This window comes from Tupaia chinensis, unplaced genomic scaffold, assembly GCF_000334495.1.
Source record: "Tupaia chinensis unplaced genomic scaffold, TupChi_1.0 Scaffold000249_1, whole genome shotgun sequence".
In the NCBI taxonomy this organism is placed as follows: Eukaryota; Metazoa; Chordata; class Mammalia; order Scandentia; family Tupaiidae; genus Tupaia; species Tupaia belangeri.
In genome coordinates, this window is record NW_006159728.1 from 135,033 (window position 1) to 155,247 (window position 20,215).

General features: G+C 44.1%; 1 protein-coding gene across 1 annotated transcript in view; it reads left to right on the forward strand.

Annotated features, from left to right (window-relative positions):
- Nucleotides 1–2,249: 2,249 nt before the first annotated feature.
- The window catches only part of HECW1 (HECT, C2 and WW domain containing E3 ubiquitin protein ligase 1), a 321,373-nt gene continuing 303,407 nt past the window's right edge, over nt 2,250–20,215 (forward strand). Inside the window, exon 1 of the mRNA XM_006148902.3 lies at nt 2,250–2,309. Within this exon, the coding sequence (XP_006148964.1) occupies nt 2,283–2,309 (27 nt within the window). The 5' untranslated portion in view covers nt 2,250–2,282. The remainder of the gene's footprint in view (nt 2,310–20,215) is intronic.

The window sequence follows — 20,215 nt, forward strand, 5'->3', positions numbered from 1 at the left end:
CAGCAGAGCTGAGGTAATCTAAGGAGCCATTGGGGAGCCAGTGGCCATGGCAGGGAGCAGGCCCTTGAAGTGGAGGATGCTGTGTGGTGTCCACCATGGCTAGAAATCCAGTTGCATCAGCACTGTGTTGGCACAGAGCAGGACCTTAGTTCGTGGGTATCAAATTTTCTCTCACTTCTATCCAAATGTGCTCGGACCTCGGCTGTGAATGCTAGCTTACCCACTCTTTTCTTCCGTGAACTCATTAGTCAGCAAAGCTTCCGGTTTCACTAGGGTTTGGGGGATGCTGACATCATACACTGCTTTTCTTCTGGAATAGGGCCATATGGACTACTTTCATGGAAACTTTAACTTAGGGGAAGATGAGGTTATAAAATCAGAATAAAGACCTGGGAACCAAAAGGATACCTGGATTGAGAGGCCCCGGTCAGGCAGCATCAGCAATGTTCCTATGCCTGTTGTTTCTCTGTTCAAGTCCTTTATGCTAAATTTGAACAAGACACATCTGTGCTGAAGTGCTGAGGGTTTGGCCAGTCCTTCCAGTCCACTGCATATTAGGGTGTCGCAGACTCTGCCGGACAGCACATGAGGGGCCGTGCTCCGTCCTGAGCCTCTCACATCCGAGTGCACGTGTGACTGAGTAAGGGGCCGTGCTCCGTCCCGAGCCTCTCACATCCGAGTGCACGTCCGACTGAGTAAGGGGACTGAGGGAGTCAGTGATATTTTCAGCAGTGCAATGGCAGATCCCGCTCCTTTATGGTTGACGGGGTCTTATTAGCTGAATGCTTCTGCTCTGAGGCTATTTTCTCAGAGGTCTGGGGCATGAAATTCCCCTCTTCCTCAGTATCCCACACAAAATCCTTATTCCTTGAAAAGAAAAATATATGTATTATTCCTAGGCCTATGATTTTATTCCTTAAATTCAATTTTAAGATCCAAATCAAGTTATTTACGGCATGGAATACTGTTGCTGGCTCCTTTTTATCCACTGTACTGAAATGAGTATGCTCCTGCGTGATAGCCTTCCTTTTCCACGTCGGGTACCCACGCGAGGTCCTTGGTGGGGGCGGGCACAATGTCCTTTGTACTGTGGCTGGTTGTGTTTGCTCGGATGCACGCTGAGTTAACTTCGTTGGACTTTCCCCAGGAATTGATGCGCGTACTCGTGGTGGGTCATTATGCTGCTGCACCTGTGTAGTGTGAAGGTCAGTGTGCTTTTCTGATTATAAGAAACCATCCATATCATTCCATTATAAACCAACCCCACTCATAATGGAATGTGCCTCAGCCCACAGTCCGCCGCGGTCACCTAGGCCAGGAGTTATGACAGTGTGGCCCAGACATTTGAGGTCCATCACCCACCCCTCCCCACCACCTGCATCCACCCCTGAATTTGTGCTCCATTTAAATGATGTTCTTTGCATGTCAAGTCCCTTTTGTGTGATGTGAATGTATAATTGTCACAAGTGAATTTGTACCTGGAAATAAACACTCCACGATGAAACTTCTAAAATTGCAGATGAGAGCTGCATTGGGCCATGGGAATTGCCCTACAGTTAATACAAACACGTGGAAACATGCCTTGAGATAAGAGCAAAACAAGACACATCTGTGCTGAAGTGCTGAGGGTTTGGCCAGTCCTTCCAGTCCACTGCATATTAGGGTGTCGCAGACTCTGCCGGACAGCACATGAGGGGCCGTGCTCCGTCCTGAGCCTCTCACATCCGAGTGCACGTGTGACTGAGTAAGGGGCCGTGCTCCGTCCCGAGCCTCTCACATCCGAGTGCACGTCCGACTGAGTAAGGGGACTGAGGGAGTCAGTGATATTTTCAGCAGTGCAATGGCAGATCCCGCTCCTTTATGGTTGACGGGGTCTTATTAGCTGAATGCTTCTGCTCTGAGGCTATTTTCTCAGAGGTCTGGGGCATGAAATTCCCCTCTTCCTCAGTATCCCACACAAAATCCTTATTCCTTGAAAAGAAAAATATATGTATTATTCCTAGGCCTATGATTTTATTCCTTAAATTCAATTTTAAGATCCAAATCAAGTTATTTACGGCATGGAATACTGTTGCTGGCTCCTTTTTATCCACTGTACTGAAATGAGTATGCTCCTGCGTGATAGCCTTCCTTTTCCACGTCGGGTACCCACGCGAGGTCCTTGGTGGGGGCGGGCACAATGTCCTTTGTACTGTGGCTGGTTGTGTTTGCTCGGATGCACGCTGAGTTAACTTCGTTGGACTTTCCCCAGGAATTGATGCGCGTACTCGTGGTGGGTCATTATGCTGCTGCACCTGTGTAGTGTGAAGGTCAGTGTGCTTTTCTGATTATAAGAAACCATCCATATCATTCCATTATAAACCAACCCCACTCATAATGGAATGTGCCTCAGCCCACAGTCCGCCGCGGTCACCTAGGCCAGGAGTTATGACAGTGTGGCCCAGACATTTGAGGTCCATCACCCACCCCTCCCCACCACCTGCATCCACCCCTGAATTTGTGCTCCATTTAAATGATGTTCTTTGCATGTCAAGTCCCTTTTGTGTGATGTGAATGTATAATTGTCACAAGTGAATTTGTACCTGGAAATAAACACTCCACGATGAAACTTCTAAAATTGCAGATGAGAGCTGCATTGGGCCATGGGAATTGCCCTACAGTTAATACAAACACGTGGAAACATGCCTTGAGATAAGAGCAACGATTGATTGCTCCTGCTGACTGGGTAGGGGGGCCGGGGTGGGATCTGGCCTCTGGGAGGCTGCGGTAATTGGGCTCATTAAAACTGGTCTCTTGCTATTGGGTAGCTTTGCCTGGACACACTTCCCAGTTCCCTCAGACATCCTGTCAAGACTCTTTCCTGTGTTCCACGGGTTTATAAGTTTTGGTGACCTCCTGGTTGAATTCACATGTACGGGGCAGTATGCACCAGGGTTTGTGCTGAGTGCTCTCCTGCGTGAGCTCCTCTCCTGAGAGGTAGGTACGGTCATTGTTCCTGCTTTGTGAACGGAGGAGCTGAAGGAACAGGGGTGTAGAGGGTGGGGTTACAGCCCTAGAGGCTCCTGGTAGGTAGGTGAGCACGAATTCACACTGAGATCATTATCTGAACTGGTAGTATTCACTTAGCCAATCCTCAATGAGGCTTTTGTTTACAGAATAACTGAGAGCTCACCTTTGCATAGCACTTTGCAAATTTACTGAGCATCTCCACCAGTAGGTCTAGTTGATCTTTGAAATAACCCAGCAGGAAGGACAAAATGCTGCAATGCTCAGGGAGTGTTTGGGCACTTGTCAGCAGGCATTGGGGTGAGGACGGATTCACATTCACACACACAGTCATACACAAACACACATATGCACATACACATACACACACACACACACTCACACAGAGGCAATGTGTCCTTGTCTCCTTGTCACAGGGTTCTGCTGGAAGATTTATTTCTTGATTTCTTGATTTTTAATTTTTGCCATAGGGCAAGTCCGCTTGCTGGAGAGAGACAGAGAAAGAGACACAGAGAAGGAAAGTGAGCAATCACCCCCCCAGGAGCATAGCCATGCCATAGGTTCTTCTCCATTCTCCTCTTGGGATGTTGGGCACACACACACACACACACACACACACACACACACACATGAGCACCCAGCAATTTTTAAGCTAACAGCACACACACACACACACACACACGTGAGCACCCAGCAGTTTTTCAGCTAACGGGCTCAGAACTCAAACCACACAGTCGGCCATGTGGGATCCAGGAGCCTTACCTCCATGCCACCTGCTGACCTGGCAGCTTGTTGGTGGTTTTGAATAATGCACTTGGAGGATGAGCATGCTATGTGTTGGGTTTAGGAAATATTCAAGTAAAGCTTACTCCTGTGCTGCCAAGTGTCCAGGGACAGTCTTGGCCTCCAACTTTCATCTCCTTTTTCTGTAAGAGCATCCCAGTTTGTGGTGCCTTCAGAAGCCACGTCCTCTGTACATTTCCACACGTCAGAACATAGAAGAGGCTTTATTCCTCAGTTCCCTCGGCAACTTCGCCCTCCCGTCTTCCCCATGTGGGGAAGGCTTGACTTTCACTGGAAGAAAGGTTCTCCCCGGGCACTGCGGTCCGTTCTCTCACATTCCTCTTGGGCTTCTGCATTATTCTTAGGCTGTTAAGACATAGTGAGAAGTCTTTTAAAAGTACCAAGTAGGGTGGATTTCACATTTAGAGAGTATGTCCCCTCTTTCTTCTTTCTAGAACTCGTGTCCTTAGAAAGTTCTGTCTGAAAGAATCTCAGCTCATATGCATCTTTGGACTTAACCTTTGTCCTGAAATAAGACGCCCAGGACAGCAAAGCTAAATGTGTACGGGTCGTCATAGGGGATTTTATGCAATGATCCTGGAAACACGATGGGCAAATATTCTCCCTCCACATTTATGTGAGTCAGCTGTCACCGAGGAACACGACAGAGTAGGCTGCGATCCCAAATGCTGCCCCCAAGAACTTAGCTTGTGAAATACGAGCACAGCCATAGCCCTCTGCTTCACAGTGACACTGAAACCTGAAAGGACAGGATACAGTGACCTCATTCCAGGTTCCACCCAAGGCAAATGCAAAACTCCTTGCTTCAGACCCTACACGGTCGTGGAAGTCTATGGCCTCATAACTGCGTGTTTTTGCTTAAGCCTTGAAAATTGAAAATGACCCAAGATTTTTTACACTTTTCTAAAATATTTTTTAAGAAGATTCACCTTGCTCTGAAATGAGTCTGCAGCATTACTAGCTAGGTTTATAAAAATATCTGAAAATGAAGAAGGATCATTTCATTTCATGTATGTATACTTTCAGCTTCTGGAGAGAACTCGGCAGGGTGAATGAGGAGTTAGTGCTACAGCCTGTTGTTTCAACCAGGGGTGCATTTTAAACACCACGTGCAGCTTTGCATGTGGAGCCGGGGTATTCACACTCGGAAGATTTAAACAGGACTCCTCCCTGTTTGACAGCCACTGGATAAAACTGGTGGGAACTTCCAGGGCACATGTAGGGTGTGCCCAAGATTCCGAGAGGAGAACAGAGATCAAAGGATTTGGGCATGGTTGTCCTCCCAGGGGATGATTTCTCTCTGTCTCTTTTTCTTTTTTCTTCTCTCCCCCATCTATGGTGAGCACATGCATCATACAACAAAAACTAACACAAACAAACAAAAAAATGGTGAGAGCTAAGCTTGTGTATGTTCTAATTTGCCAAAGGACACAGGTACTCACCAGAGAGAACCAGTGAGGGAGGCGGGTTGTGAGGAAGCACACCCCACCCTGTCCATGGGGGATGGTCTCCCCTCAATTCACCTCCATTTCTCACTCCTTTCAAGATTTGGGGCATGCATGCACATCTGCCTGGTGTGTTTTTCAGGCCACTGGGTCTGAGACTCGAACCACACACAGTTAGCCATGAGAGATGCAGTGCCTTAACCACCATGCCACTAGCTGGTTCCAGGAACGAAGCTCTATGTGTCTGAAAAAGTGGAAGGAAAAGAAATCTGAGCTGCAGATCTTTATGCTATAGAGACAGGGATTTTGTTATTCAAAGGTGGTTTTCTGAGGCCTGTCAAAGGCCCTTTTTGAAAAAAAAATTAGAATTTAACATTACAGGGACACTAGGCTTTACAATGACGAGCATCTTTGTAGGTCCCCTGTTTCGTAGATGTTGGTTGTACACGAGAGAAGTCATGCTCATGAAAAGGCAAGGGAGGGAGGACTATGCTGGGGCTGCAGCCTGACCTCTTCCAGCCCCATGGCCCTCAGGGGGAGAGGCTGCCCATTCAGAGACACCCATGGAGTGGCAATTATAAGACCTTTGCACCCCACCTTGCTTGGTCATTGACCAGAGCACCCTAAGAAAACCAGGAGCACCCCTTAAACTGAGGTTTCCCTGAAGGAGCTGGAAGCAGGAAGCCATCAGCCGACCGCCTCCTAGCCCCTGGGCAGCGAGTCCTTTCCTAAGGAGGGATCCAAACAGCTCATCTCCATGTCTGCTGCATTCTCCGAAGACCATAAACTCAGTTCTGGACTTTTCAGAGTTTGGCCAGAAGCACAGGAAAAGGGGGGCAATGCCAAGGTGCAGTCCCTCGGAGAACTCAGTGCAGACGTAGGCGATGATGATGATGAAGTGCGGGAAATGGAAGACACGGGGAGAGAAGCTTGGCCCATTTGATTCCTCCCTGTGTCAGGGAACATGCGAGGTGGAGGAACTTGGAAGAATAGGGCAGCAGGTTGAGGGACTGTAAAAGCTTCTCATGTGGAAAGTGAGGCCCAGAGATGTCGCGTGTCACCCAAGGTCACCCAGAGACAAAGGGTCCCCTTAGGTCCAAGTCTGCTCGTGACTGTATGCCTCTCCTGGTACCGAATGTCCTCCTCAGTGCCTTCCTCTTGACCCAAACTCTGCACATTGAAAGAAATTGATGGTCCCATAACTTGAGTGCTTTGGCTTAACTCTTCCAAACTGAAAATGATCCCAAGGGTTCCTCCCCTTCCCCCACCCTGCCATGTCCTAGATACTTTCGTAATCTAGAATATATTTGAAGACAGAGATACAGACCCTCGGGCATCTGACTCCCACAGCCAGCTTCCCTAAACACCCACTAGGGTCTCTGTCTTGCCTCTTGGTGACGGTGTCATCCAGGCATAAACCGACAAAGTCATCAAAAGCCTTGATCTGACCCAACAGTGAGCACATTGTTAATTCTCTATACTTAGTGATCTGGGATCTCAATGGAAAGGCTGGCAGCTCTCCTCTTCCCCTTCCTCCTCTTATGGCCCTTCCTCCTCCTCCTCCTCCTCCTCCTCCTCCTCCTCCTCCTCCTCCTTCTCCTCCTCTTGCTGCTGCTCCCCCTCCCCTGCCTTGAGTTCTGGAGCCCCAGGCCACTCCACCACAGTAACTACAGAGGAGAAAAGAGAGAGGTCTCTCTGCCTCTGAAGCCACACTCCCTGGACCCCTCCGAGTTAGGGCCCTCACGGTATTCCACCTAGCTTTTCTGCCATCCCTGCCTGGAACTCAGCTTTCCTGGACTTCTGGAGATAAATAGTGTAGTCTGGCACGGCCCAGTGAGCTGAGTCATGCCCTTGGCAGGGTCAGAAAACTACCAGGAGACCAGTAACGCTGGAGGAGTCTCCCCCAGGAGTGTCTGCCTCTGCTGTGCCTTGTGGGTGATGGGTGCTACCCTATCCCCACCTCCCTCAGTACGCCAATCATCAGGGAGCCCTGGTTGCCCGCTGCTGCCTGCACCTGGGAGGAATGCCACCGCCAGCACTTCCCAGAGGGAAGAAGCCATCTCAGCGCTGAAGTAAACTGTCCTGCTGATCTGCTCACAGCCCGGTCTAGCAACTGCTCTGGAGCACCACCCGTAATAGTTGCTCCGAGCGTCATTCTGACGCAGCAGCCGAGGACCGCGTCCTCTGGGCTGCAAACCTTCCTGCTAACCATGCCCAGCAGGACAGTGCTGGCGGCACACAGCAAGGCTGAGGCCACTGAACAACTTCTGAGCTGCTCTTTAAGAAGTGCTCTTGTTTTGAATACATAATCTGTCCTGTTCTTTCAAAGTAAGTGCTTTTATATAAGGGCCTGGACTGTCTTTTAAACATATTTTTCTCTCTTAAAAGGAATTGTATTTCTCTCTAGAAAAGGAGACAAGTAGAGCAAAGGGAGACTTTTCTGTGGAATTCGAGGCTTGGTTTAAACTAGGGCATGCATATTGCATAGCTATTTTCTCCAGACAGCATGTGGCAAAAACATGCGTGTGTAGCTGTTTTGAGGTTTGTTTATTTTAAGTCCTGTATAGTGAGTGATTTTGTTCAAAGCAAAGGAATACCATCTTTATATACAGCCACAGAGGCCTCTCTCGCTTGGTAGTTCTGAATTTAGAGCTCAAAATTGTCTTTTTTCAACAGGCGACAGAAGTTCCCTGACATTGTTTTCCCCCCCTCGTGTCCGTTTGCGTTTTGCGGAATTCTTAGAGAACACAGAGTTGCTAACGTTCTGCAGCAACCTCGGCAGCGCAGTGTCCGCCAGCAGGGCCCAGGGTGTTTGCTTAGTGATGCTTTCTTAATGCAGGTTCGGGCTTTACACAATTGCAAACAATAGGTCAGTATTTTCATAATCACATACCAAGGATAGATACCTAGTTTCCTTTCCCCGCTTGAAGTTTTTCTCTTTTTTTAGATTTGTTTTGTAAATATAGAAATACAAAGTAAGATTAGATTTGGAGGTACTGTATTCTCCTTAAAATTTTTTTAAAGCTTACCTATTTATGAGCAACAGTGACAGAGAGAGAGACAGACAGACAGATAGCATTCCCCCAGTAGAGTCCCAGTACTGTAATACACCCTCGGGCTCAGCCAACCTGAGGTCAAGGGCCCACGCATGCCCAGCATTCTCAGGGAGGTCTCTGAACATGAGCCTGGAATCAGCCTTGCAGAGTGTCATGTTTACCCATGGCCCCACCATTTGGCCCCCTTAAAATGTTTGGATATAGATGTTCCCAGGTCATTTCAGCCCAAAGCACCTTCATGAACTACTAGAAGTTGGATGTCAGACCCTGGAATAAGGCCCTGAGACATAAGCTCAGCCTGACTTGGATGTTTTAGACCAAAGCACCTTCATGAACTACTAGAAGTTGGACGTCAGACCCTGGAATAAGGCCCTGAGACATGAGCTCAGCCTGACTTGAATGTTTGAGATGGAGACATGAGCCAGCCCTTTATCATTCACTCACCAGCTCTGTATTTTCTGAGCACCTACTGTGTGCCAGACACAGCGAGGGGTTCCGGATACAGCTGGGAACAAACAGACTCTGCTCTCGTGGGATTCTCCTTCTAGTTGGAAGTGGGAGGGGGGGGGGGGGGGATGATGTCAAAAAATGAAAACTGCAAGTCAGTGTGGAAGACGGTGCCAGGAACTGGGAAGTGCTAAGAAGAATGAGCACGGTCAAGAAGTGGAGAAGAGAGAGCCCGCTCGGCCTCACATCCACCTCGGGGTAAATCACCAACAACCCACTCTGCCTTGGCAAAAGTGCATAAACATATAGGCCAGAGGTCACCAAATCTATGCTCCCCTGTGAAGTTTTTGTTTGGCTACCAGTGGTTTGAAGAGCTTTTTCATTTTTTAAGATTTTACTTTGTTGCCAATTTTATGAAAAAGCAGAATATTTTGTGCAAAACATCAGAACCTTAGCTTCTCTTGAGAAAAATCAGAAGCTCTTGCAACCCTGAGCCCACATTCTTTGTGGTCACCTTTGGCAGTGGCTGAGTGAGGAGTGTGCCATTAAGTCAGAGAGTCATATGGCCTTCGGATTGTCATAGTTCCCACTCAGCTCCCCTCCCTGATGGTCTCCGAAGACTCTGAGGCCTGCCCTGCAATCGTCAGTTTTCTGTAGATCTTGTGCCCTCATTGGAGAGAGACAGACAGCAGTGCTGTGTCAGCAGACAGGGGCCCGGGGTCTGTTAGCTTAGCTTTGCTTTCTTAATGCAGGTTCTTGCTGTACACAATTTCAAACAATAGATCAGTATTTTCATAATCGCATACCAAGAGATGAGAAAGAGTGAGAAATCCCCCCCCCCACACACACACACACACAGGAAGGGGATGGCCATGCCACAATCCCTTCTCCTCCATTCTCCTCTCGGGATGTTGGGCATATATACACAGGTACCTGGAGTGTTTTTCAAGTCACCAGGCCCAATTCTCAAACCACTCAGTCAGCCATGCAGGGGTCCAGCACCTTAACCACCATGCCACCTGCTGGACTGAGAGGATCTCTTAATAGATGCCCTAGGGTTACATTTTCATAAACCCCTAAAGGGTCAGCTTTAGCATCACCTGGAAGTTTAGAAATGTAGACATTTGAACCCATTCCAGAAATGCTAAATCAATCTCTGCATTTTAATAAGATTTCCAGACAACTCATAGACATTTAGGCTGGAAAAGCACTGGCTTATACCCCTGCCCATCTGTGTCTAGGCTTTCACTGCTGCCTTCTAAATTGCAGCCTCTGGTAAACTTCCTTCCCCGATCAATGGAAGGTCTCTGATCATTGGTCCAGAGTTCCAATAGTCAAACACATATTCACACATTTTGTCATCTTATTCTTTGGTAGTTAGACTATTCAGCTATATATACATGCTATCATGTCACTAGCAACTGGCCCAACTATCCCTGGGAGCTCATTCATCATAAACACCTAAATGGTCATTAGGGGAAAAGTTTAATGGTGGATGTAGAATGTAGAAAAACTAATTAAAGTCAATAAAGGACAGTTGTTGTTAAATAGAGCACTAATCGCCAGTCAGGCAAGACAGAAAAGTGGTTTGATGCTGACACAGGAGTCTAGGTGCCAACTTGGGTTAGAGTTCAGCTCTGCTTCCATCTGTGTAACTACAGGGAAGACACTTAGAATAGTCCTCCGCAGGCCTTTCTGCCCTGTCAAATCATCTGTAGATCTTGGAAATAAATTTTCACCTGCCTGGGTAGTTTGGGAACTTTTCTGGTCAGGCCCAGACATCTGCACTTCAAAAAAGGTCCTTATGGGGGGAAGAGGGAATGGCAGCAGGTGGTATACTAGTTAAGATACTGGACTCCCATGTGGCCAACCACAGCTCAAGTCCCAGACCTAGTGGCTTGAAAGTCATGCTGGATATGTGTGTGGGCATGCCCAAAATCCTGAGAGGAAAATGGAGAAGGGATTGCAGTATGGCCAACCCCCTGGTGGGTGAGTTCTCACTTCTCTCTCTCTGTCTCTCTGGCAAGTGTACATGCCCTGTGACAAAAATCTGAAGAAGAAAAAAAAAAAAAGAAAAGAAAAAATTCTCACATCATTTTGGCACACAGCCAAGTTTGAGAACTGCTGGCAACCTCATGGAACCCCTAACTCTCTTTGAATATAGATGATAACAGAGCAGCCTCTTGCGTTTTTTTTTCTTTTTTTTGAGAGAATTAAAGGTGGCACAAAGAGCAAGATCCCACCACATGCCTGACATACAGTTCTTGCTCACCCACTGATGATGATAATGGTGATATGCAGGCATTTACACATCAACTGGGTAAGTTCAAATCTAACGTCCTGTTTTTCTGAACTATGAATTTTTCTTTAGATACATGTCTGTTCAGAAGCCCATAAACAAAAAAATTGTTAAAACAAATCAGATTTTATTATAGCTTCTGCTGGTGCTGTGCCAGGCCTGATTACACCCTTTTAATAATTCTGTCTTATCTTTGTTTAGTACTTTAAGTTGTCCAAGTGCTTTAATGCAGCAGCCTCCAACCTTCCCAGCACCAAGGACACACCTCATGGAAGACAATTCCTCCATAGACAGGGGAGTGGAGGGCCCCAGCTTGACCCAAGCACACCACATCCACCATGCACCCCATTCCCACCACCACACATTGCAATATACAATGAAACAATCACATAAAACATTTGCACTTGCATGAGAATTCAATACCATTTACCACTGCTGGTCCGATAGTAAGTGGAGTCCAGACAGCAATGCCAGCAATGGGGAGTGGCTGCAAACACAGAGGAAGCTTCACAGTCTCACTCACCTGCTTCTATCCCTCACTACAGAGCCCAGCCCTCAATATGCCACAGATAGACACCAATCCACAGCCCAGGGACTGGGGACTCCTGCCTTAATGTACATAATCACCTTTGCCATTCCCTCCAATGTTTTTATTTTATCATTTTATACATTCAATCATTGTGTATGATTACAGCATACCAAATAAATTTTCTCATCATGAGTACACTGCCTATTGGCCCAGTCAAAGACATTACCAAAAGCATTATAAGCAACAGATTTCTTTCCATTTTGGGTCCCTTAAATGTTTTGCTTCTTTCTTCTTCCCCTTGATCCCTTCCTTTTCACCCTCACCCATTTCTTACCATCCTCCCCCACCATCTCCAGTAGCAGCATTGCTCTCTGTGTTTTTATACATTGTCTCCAATCTTAAGAAGTGTACAGAGCTATTGCATGAACTTAACTTCATTTTATAACTGAGGAAACAGACTTAGAGAAGTGAACTAGCCACTGAATAACCTGGAACAGGGTTCAGGTCTTTAGACTTTGGGCCTGTGCTAACTGCCAGTCTTTCTACCAAAAGCTCATATTAAGGGGATTTCTACAGGCAAATCTCATGAGTGGCTGCTAATGAGTCTCTCAGATTTGATTAACCATAGCCTGGAAGGCATCTTCCTTTCCTGAGTTAGCCTCCAATTTAGTCTTATCTTCAGGTCTTTTCAAATCTGAAGTGCTGAAAAACAGAGGATCCACTTTTCAATGGAGAATCAATGACCACTGAGATGTGTGGGCATGCCCAAAATCCTGAGAGGAAAATGGAGAAGGGATTGCAGTATGGCCAACCCCCTGGTGGGTGAGTTCTCACTTCTCTCTCTCTGTCTCTCTGGCAAGTGTACATGCCCTGTGACAAAAATCTGAAGAAGAAAAAAAAAAAAAGAAAAGAAAAAATTCTCACATCATTTTGGCACACAGCCAAGTTTGAGAACTGCTGGCAACCTCATGGAACCCCTAACTCTCTTTGAATATAGATGATAACAGAGCAGCCTCTTGCGTTTTTTTTTCTTTTTTTTGAGAGAATTAAAGGTGGCACAAAGAGCAAGATCCCACCACATGCCTGACATACAGTTCTTGCTCACCCACTGATGATGATAATGGTGATATGCAGGCATTTACACATCAACTGGGTAAGTTCAAATCTAACGTCCTGTTTTTCTGAACTATGAATTTTTCTTTAGATACATGTCTGTTCAGAAGCCCATAAACAAAAAAATTGTTAAAACAAATCAGATTTTATTATAGCTTCTGCTGGTGCTGTGCCAGGCCTGATTACACCCTTTTAATAATTCTGTCTTATCTTTGTTTAGTACTTTAAGTTGTCCAAGTGCTTTAATGCAGCAGCCTCCAACCTTCCCAGCACCAAGGACACACCTCATGGAAGACAATTCCTCCATAGACAGGGGAGTGGAGGGCCCCAGCTTGACCCAAGCACACCACATCCACCATGCACCCCATTCCCACCACCACACATTGCAATATACAATGAAACAATCACATAAAACATTTGCACTTGCATGAGAATTCAATACCATTTACCACTGCTGGTCCGATAGTAAGTGGAGTCCAGACAGCAATGCCAGCAATGGGGAGTGGCTGCAAACACAGAGGAAGCTTCACAGTCTCACTCACCTGCTTCTATCCCTCACTACAGAGCCCAGCCCTCAATATGCCACAGATAGACACCAATCCACAGCCCAGGGACTGGGGACTCCTGCCTTAATGTACATAATCACCTTTGCCATTCCCTCCAATGTTTTTATTTTATCATTTTATACATTCAATCATTGTGTATGATTACAGCATACCAAATAAATTTTCTCATCATGAGTACACTGCCTATTGGCCCAGTCAAAGACATTACCAAAAGCATTATAAGCAACAGATTTCTTTCCATTTTGGGTCCCTTAAATGTTTTGCTTCTTTCTTCTTCCCCTTGATCCCTTCCTTTTCACCCTCACCCATTTCTTACCATCCTCCCCCACCATCTCCAGTAGCAGCATTGCTCTCTGTGTTTTTATACATTGTCTCCAATCTTAAGAAGTGTACAGAGCTATTGCATGAACTTAACTTCATTTTATAACTGAGGAAACAGACTTAGAGAAGTGAACTAGCCACTGAATAACCTGGAACAGGGTTCAGGTCTTTAGACTTTGGGCCTGTGCTAACTGCCAGTCTTTCTACCAAAAGCTCATATTAAGGGGATTTCTACAGGCAAATCTCATGAGTGGCTGCTAATGAGTCTCTCAGATTTGATTAACCATAGCCTGGAAGGCATCTTCCTTTCCTGAGTTAGCCTCCAATTTAGTCTTATCTTCAGGTCTTTTCAAATCTGAAGTGCTGAAAAACAGAGGATCCACTTTTCAATGGAGAATCAATGACCACTGAGAGCAAAATAATGAAGGCCTTGTTAAGCAAAATAATAATAATAATAATAATAATTTAGGTAATTGTTAGAGAGAGGAAAATATGACATGGTTCACTAGCCTTATATAGTAGCACTTGTATCTGCAATTTTTCATGAATTCCCTCAGACAATTAGTTTTATAAAAAATTGCCAGGTGGCATGTTTCCACTCTTCCAGCCCTCCTGAAAATATCCAACATAGGTGACAATTACTCTTACTGTAAAGTTATGTCAAGGAATTTAGCAGAACATACTAGAGGGAACACATCTCAAACATTAAGTAAATATGCAATCTACTAACATCATTCTTACAGCAACCTTGACAAGAATATCCTTGCCCCCTGCCCCTACCATTGACTCCTCAGCAGAGGATTCAGCCCTCCACTTCCCTGAGACATGGCATTTGAGTGTGTGTGAAGAGCCAGGAATTCCTTCTCAGCTTTCCCTCGGTTGGATTACCACCACTCCTCTCCTCACCTCCATCACTGGTCTTACTAAGATATGGCCTGTCTGTCCTTTCTTGAAAACCACAATATCAACTGTTATTTATCAAAAATGTCTCCACCATGGTCACTTATACTGATACAAGGATGGGGTCCCAAAATCAGTTCTATGTCACCTATTCCCGAAGAGGCAAGACTTGGTGAACAGACCATTTGGCCAACACTCGGGAGAGGGCAGACCTAACTCCATAACCATCTACCCCATACTAGACAGGATAAAAGGGGGAGATATAGAGGGAGATACAAAAGGTAAGTTACTGAGGGGGCCTGTCTTCCCCAGGATCACAAGGAGGCCAGCAGCTACTCAGAGGGCAGTTTTTGTCTATTCAGATGCTCAGGGCAGGGTAGAAAGACCAGATTCCATTCTACACAAAGAGCTTAAAGATAAGCAATGATTATCAAGGCAGCAGAAACAAATGGAGTCAGTTAAGACAATTATTCTTAGTTTTGGCATAGGATGTGAGGGGAGAGAGAAAGAGAGAAAGTGAGAAATCAGCCGCCCAGGTGGGATACCCACACTGCAATCCCTTCTCCTCCCATCTCCTCTCAGAATTCTGGGCACACGCTAACATGAGTCCAGTAAGATTTTCAAGCTGCTGGTCTGAGACTTGGACTGTAAAGTCAGCCATTTAGGTTCCAGCTGCCTTAACCGCCACTCCTCCTGCTGGCCCCAGTCAAGACGATTGATCCTGGTTTTGAAAGTAGCTGTGCCTTAGGCCGATATAATCTCAGATGATCAAATAGGAGAGGGCTGTTGCATCTTTCCCTTCCTTATCTCCATAGACAGGCATTTAAAAGATTCAGCAAGGTTATTCTTAGGAAGTTACTTTAACCATTCTGTTGCACCTATTGGGAGGGAGGGTCTGTAAGACTCATTGTGAAGTAAAAGAACTTAAAGGCCAATTTTCCTAAGGTTTAATCTGTTAAAATGGACTCGTAGGACTCAGTATAATATAGTCACTTCATTCCCTGATGGCTCAGTTACAATACACCTATTATGTTACTAGAAGGCGGATTTGATGACTTTCTTTAGTGGTTGCCACCCTGGTTCACTCCTTTCTAACAGGGTTCCTATCACTGACACGGGATCATGTCATCATTTCTCACTGGGCTACCCTATCTCTTCTCTGTACACTTAGTCCAGTTATCTGATTCCCATTTCCTTATTGCATATGAGTATGTAAAAGTACAATTACAAGTTGAAAAGAGGAAACATGATGTCCCAGTCAATTAGTATAAAAATTGGTGTTATCTGCTGAAGATATTTGGATCAACAGGTCTGGGGAGAAATGTGCACATATCGAAATGGTCTCATTGTAAGCCAAACAATATGATTGAAAGTATATACAAAAAAATAAAATAAAGAAAAAAAAAAGAAAGAAATTAGAACTGTAACTCTATATTATTTAAGAAATAGGGCATCTAAGAGCTCAACACATGTCCCATCATGATTGAAGAAGCCAACCCACATATAGTGATTCCTCATCTGGAATGCTGCTTCCAGACCAGGGTTTGAAATAAAAACAATTGTAAAGTCAAGTACCTGTTCAGGTACCGCCTTATCTTATTTTAAGAATTTTAGTCCCAAAGCAAGATTGAGTTAGCTAATATGTATTGTTTGATATTGTTGACAGAAATAACTAACTCTGCAAAAATAATTAATGTGGTTTATTTTTAAGCATGATTTTGAGTGACCTAGGCCTGGGAAGGAAGCAAACATGCCTCTCTCTCCAGGTGACCAAGTTGGGGGGGTTCCTTTTATTTGATTTTGAGAGTGACAGAATTTACCGAAGAGCTTTACATTGGTGTGGCCCAAAAAGGCGAGACATGTGCAAGCGGATCTTAAATTTTGGTAAGGAATTAGTAGAATGTACTTTAACAGAGATAAGGAGGCTGTATACAGTCAGGAGACACTGTCCCAAGGACAGGATGTTGGAAGGGTCCTGTTATCAATGAGTCAAAATGGTCTGTTCATAACTGTGGGTGTGACTCACCCACTAAAGGGATACTGTGCCAGGGACAGGATGTAGGAAGATTTTTATTATTAAATGGGCCCAAACTGTTGGTTAATGTCTGTGGGTGTGACTCACCCCAGGCCCTCTGGAAGGGATTTTAGAAACTGGAAAAAGTGGTCAGACTTCTGTCCACAATATACGTTATTTATGCAGAAATATTGGTGGGATGACTACTCTGGGCCAGACACTTTGCTGGAGAGGTGATGACAGCCCTGATTTTCCAGGCCTCCAGTCTAGTAAAGGAGAAGAGTCACTCAGGTCATAGCCAATATGGCTGCTCTGAGGAAAAACCCAACTCTCAGCAAAAAGGTGGCAATTGGACTTCACATGCCATGGAGTTGAGGAAGTGTCCCTGAAAGAGGATTTCTTAACTTGGAAGCTAAAATGTGAATTCTAGTTAATTAAGTAAATGAGAAGGATTTCTTTCTTTCTTATAAAATGTAATGTCTGCGTCCATGAAAATCTGACCTCATTTGATATGAACAGATATGAAAAATACAACAAGCTAATGTTTGTTTTTTCTAAAACTATCTTTTCAAATTTAAAGGTGTCCATCTCATTTCCTTGCATGCTGTCTTCTATTATTGAATCTTTCCTATGGCCAACCCTCACTGAGTTGCAGCACACTCTAGGTTCATAGTAAACACTCCTAAATATCTTGAAAATCTTCAATGAAAAGAAAAAAGACTGGCTACTTGCTTTGTCATATTCCCCAAGATGGTAAATGTGAAAATTCAGTATGTGGGTCGCAAGGTTAGGTTTGGCACACGAGGTCTTGCTGAGCAATGTGCAAAAGGAGAATTGGAGTTCAAGCAAAGTAAAACCATATAGGATAAACACTAAAATAATTTCTCCCGATTAATACTGTCACGGTAAAATACTGGGGTAATTAATAGGTAGTACATTAGCCTAATGTGTACCAAGGGAGTCATCAGTTAAGTCAAAGCTACTTCACTAAAAGAGACATTTTTTAGAGCAGAACTTTCTTTTCTTTCTCTGCATAAGGCTTCCCCTGCCCCAACCCCACCCTTCCAATAAGAAAAGAAACGCATTTAGATAATGTACTGAGAATAATTTACTTGGCTCCCTTTATGCCAAATAAGGCTTAATTTCAACCTGATAGCTAAACATTTTATAATTGATACAGAGATAGGAAAATTGCTACTCTCTTCCCGTCCCAGAATAACAATTAGCATTATAATGCTTGTTCTTAGATATTTGCTTATGCTTTCCACTAGTCATTCAATCTGTGAGCATTAACTGGTCACCATATCAAGGGCTATGGGGCCACCCAAAGGAATGAGACACAGATGTATGGTCACACAAATGCAGTATATGTGTCGATATTCTAAGGTGAGATATTAATTGCTTATAAAAGAGTTTTGTTGTCAGGTAAGTTTGGGAAGTACTAGGTTAAGTAAACTCACCTGATTTCTTTGCTGAAGGGCCTCTGAGTGTTTCCTGTTTGGCAACAGGGAAATTTAGAAACATACACATATATATATGTGTAGGTATATATATATACATATACATATACATATACATATACATATACATATACATATACAACACTTATCATCTTCTAAGTCATGGTTCCTTGAGTGCATTGTAGGAATCATTAGTCTAGACAGTGGAACAGGATTCTGTCTCCAAGATAAGAAGGCTGATGTCAGCAAACATTTTGGGGTCCATAGCAAGAAGCATGGGTTCAGGTCTTCTTCAATGCTGATGGATAGATGGGAGCCAACTATGAGTGGAGAGGAGGCAGAAAATCAAGAAACAGAACAGTCATGTAAACAAGCAGATTTGATAGAGGTTTTTTTTTACTTGTATCATAAATTTTAATAAGATTAATTAATTAGTAGTAATAGTATTGTATTGAGGCTCAGTGAGTACTGCGAATCTTAGCACAAGGGAAGAAGGCTGTAGTTTCACCTTGGATGCTTTTAGATTTATATTCACTGCTAACTCGTATGACCTGAGGCAAGTCCCTTTGATTTATTTTCCTTGTTTTAATTTGCCACAAGGTTCGTGTGCTCACTGGTGTAGCGAAAGAGAGAAAGAGAGGGAGAACCCCCCACCATGGGGAACCCCCCCACCATGGGGAATGGTCAGAGCACAATTCCTTCTCCATTTCTCCCTCCTGTTAAGATTTTAGGTGCAGTTTAGTACACACACCCATCATGTTTCTCAAGGACTTGAATCATGCCTTAACACCATGCCACAAGCTGGCCTACTTTAACTTTCTAAAGCTCAATTTATTCATATGTAAATAGAAATAATAATAGCAATAACAGTGCTCACTACAAAGACTATTATGGGACTAATGGGATAACAAGGCAGAGGCATGGTCACAGTATTAGCACGGGGCAGGTTTGCATTGTCTTATTAATCATGACATACTCAACCTCCCAATCCTATATCAGTTAAGTCAAAGCTACTTCACTAAAAGAGACATTTTTTAGAGCAGAACTTTCTTTTCTTTCTCTGCATAAGGCTTCCCCTGCCCCAACCCCACCCTTCCAATAAGAAAAGAAACGCATTTAGATAATGTACTGAGAATAATTTACTTGGCTCCCTTTATGCCAAATAAGGCTTAATTTCAACCTGATAGCTAAACATTTTATAATTGATACAGAGATAGGAAAATTGCTACTCTCTTCCCGTCCCAGAATAACAATTAGCATTATAATGCTTGTTCTTAGATATTTGCTTATGCTTTCCACTAGTCATTCAATCTGTGAGCATTAACTGGTCACCATATCAAGGGCTATGGGGCCACCCAAAGGAATGAGACACAGATGTATGGTCACACAAATGCAGTATATGTGTCGATATTCTAAGGTGAGATATTAATTGCTTATAAAAGAGTTTTGTTGTCAGGTAAGTTTGGGAAGTACTAGGTTAAGTAAACTCACCTGATTTCTTTGCTGAAGGGCCTCTGAGTGTTTCCTGTTTGGCAACAGGGAAATTTAGAAACATACACATATATATATGTGTAGGTATATATATATACATATACATATACATATACATATACATATACATATACATATACATATACATATACATATACATATACATATACATATACATATACATATACATATACATATACATATACATATACATATACATATACATATACATATACATATACATATACATATACATATACATATACATATACAACACTTATCATCTTCTAAGTCATGGTTCCTTGAGTGCATTGTAGGAATCATTAGTCTAGACAGTGGAACAGGATTCTGTCTCCAAGATAAGAAGGCTGATGTCAGCAAACATTTTGGGGTCCATAGCAAGAAGCATGGGTTCAGGTCTTCTTCAATGCTGATGGATAGATGGGAGCCAACTATGAGTGGAGAGGAGGCAGAAAATCAAGAAACAGAACAGTCATGTAAACAAGCAGATTTGATAGAGGTTTTTTTTTACTTGTATCATAAATTTTAATAAGATTAATTAATTAGTAGTAATAGTATTGTATTGAGGCTCAGTGAGTACTGCGAATCTTAGCACAAGGGAAGAAGGCTGTAGTTTCACCTTGGATGCTTTTAGATTTATATTCACTGCTAACTCGTATGACCTGAGGCAAGTCCCTTTGATTTATTTTCCTTGTTTTAATTTGCCACAAGGTTCGTGTGCTCACTGGTGTAGCAGGGAAAGA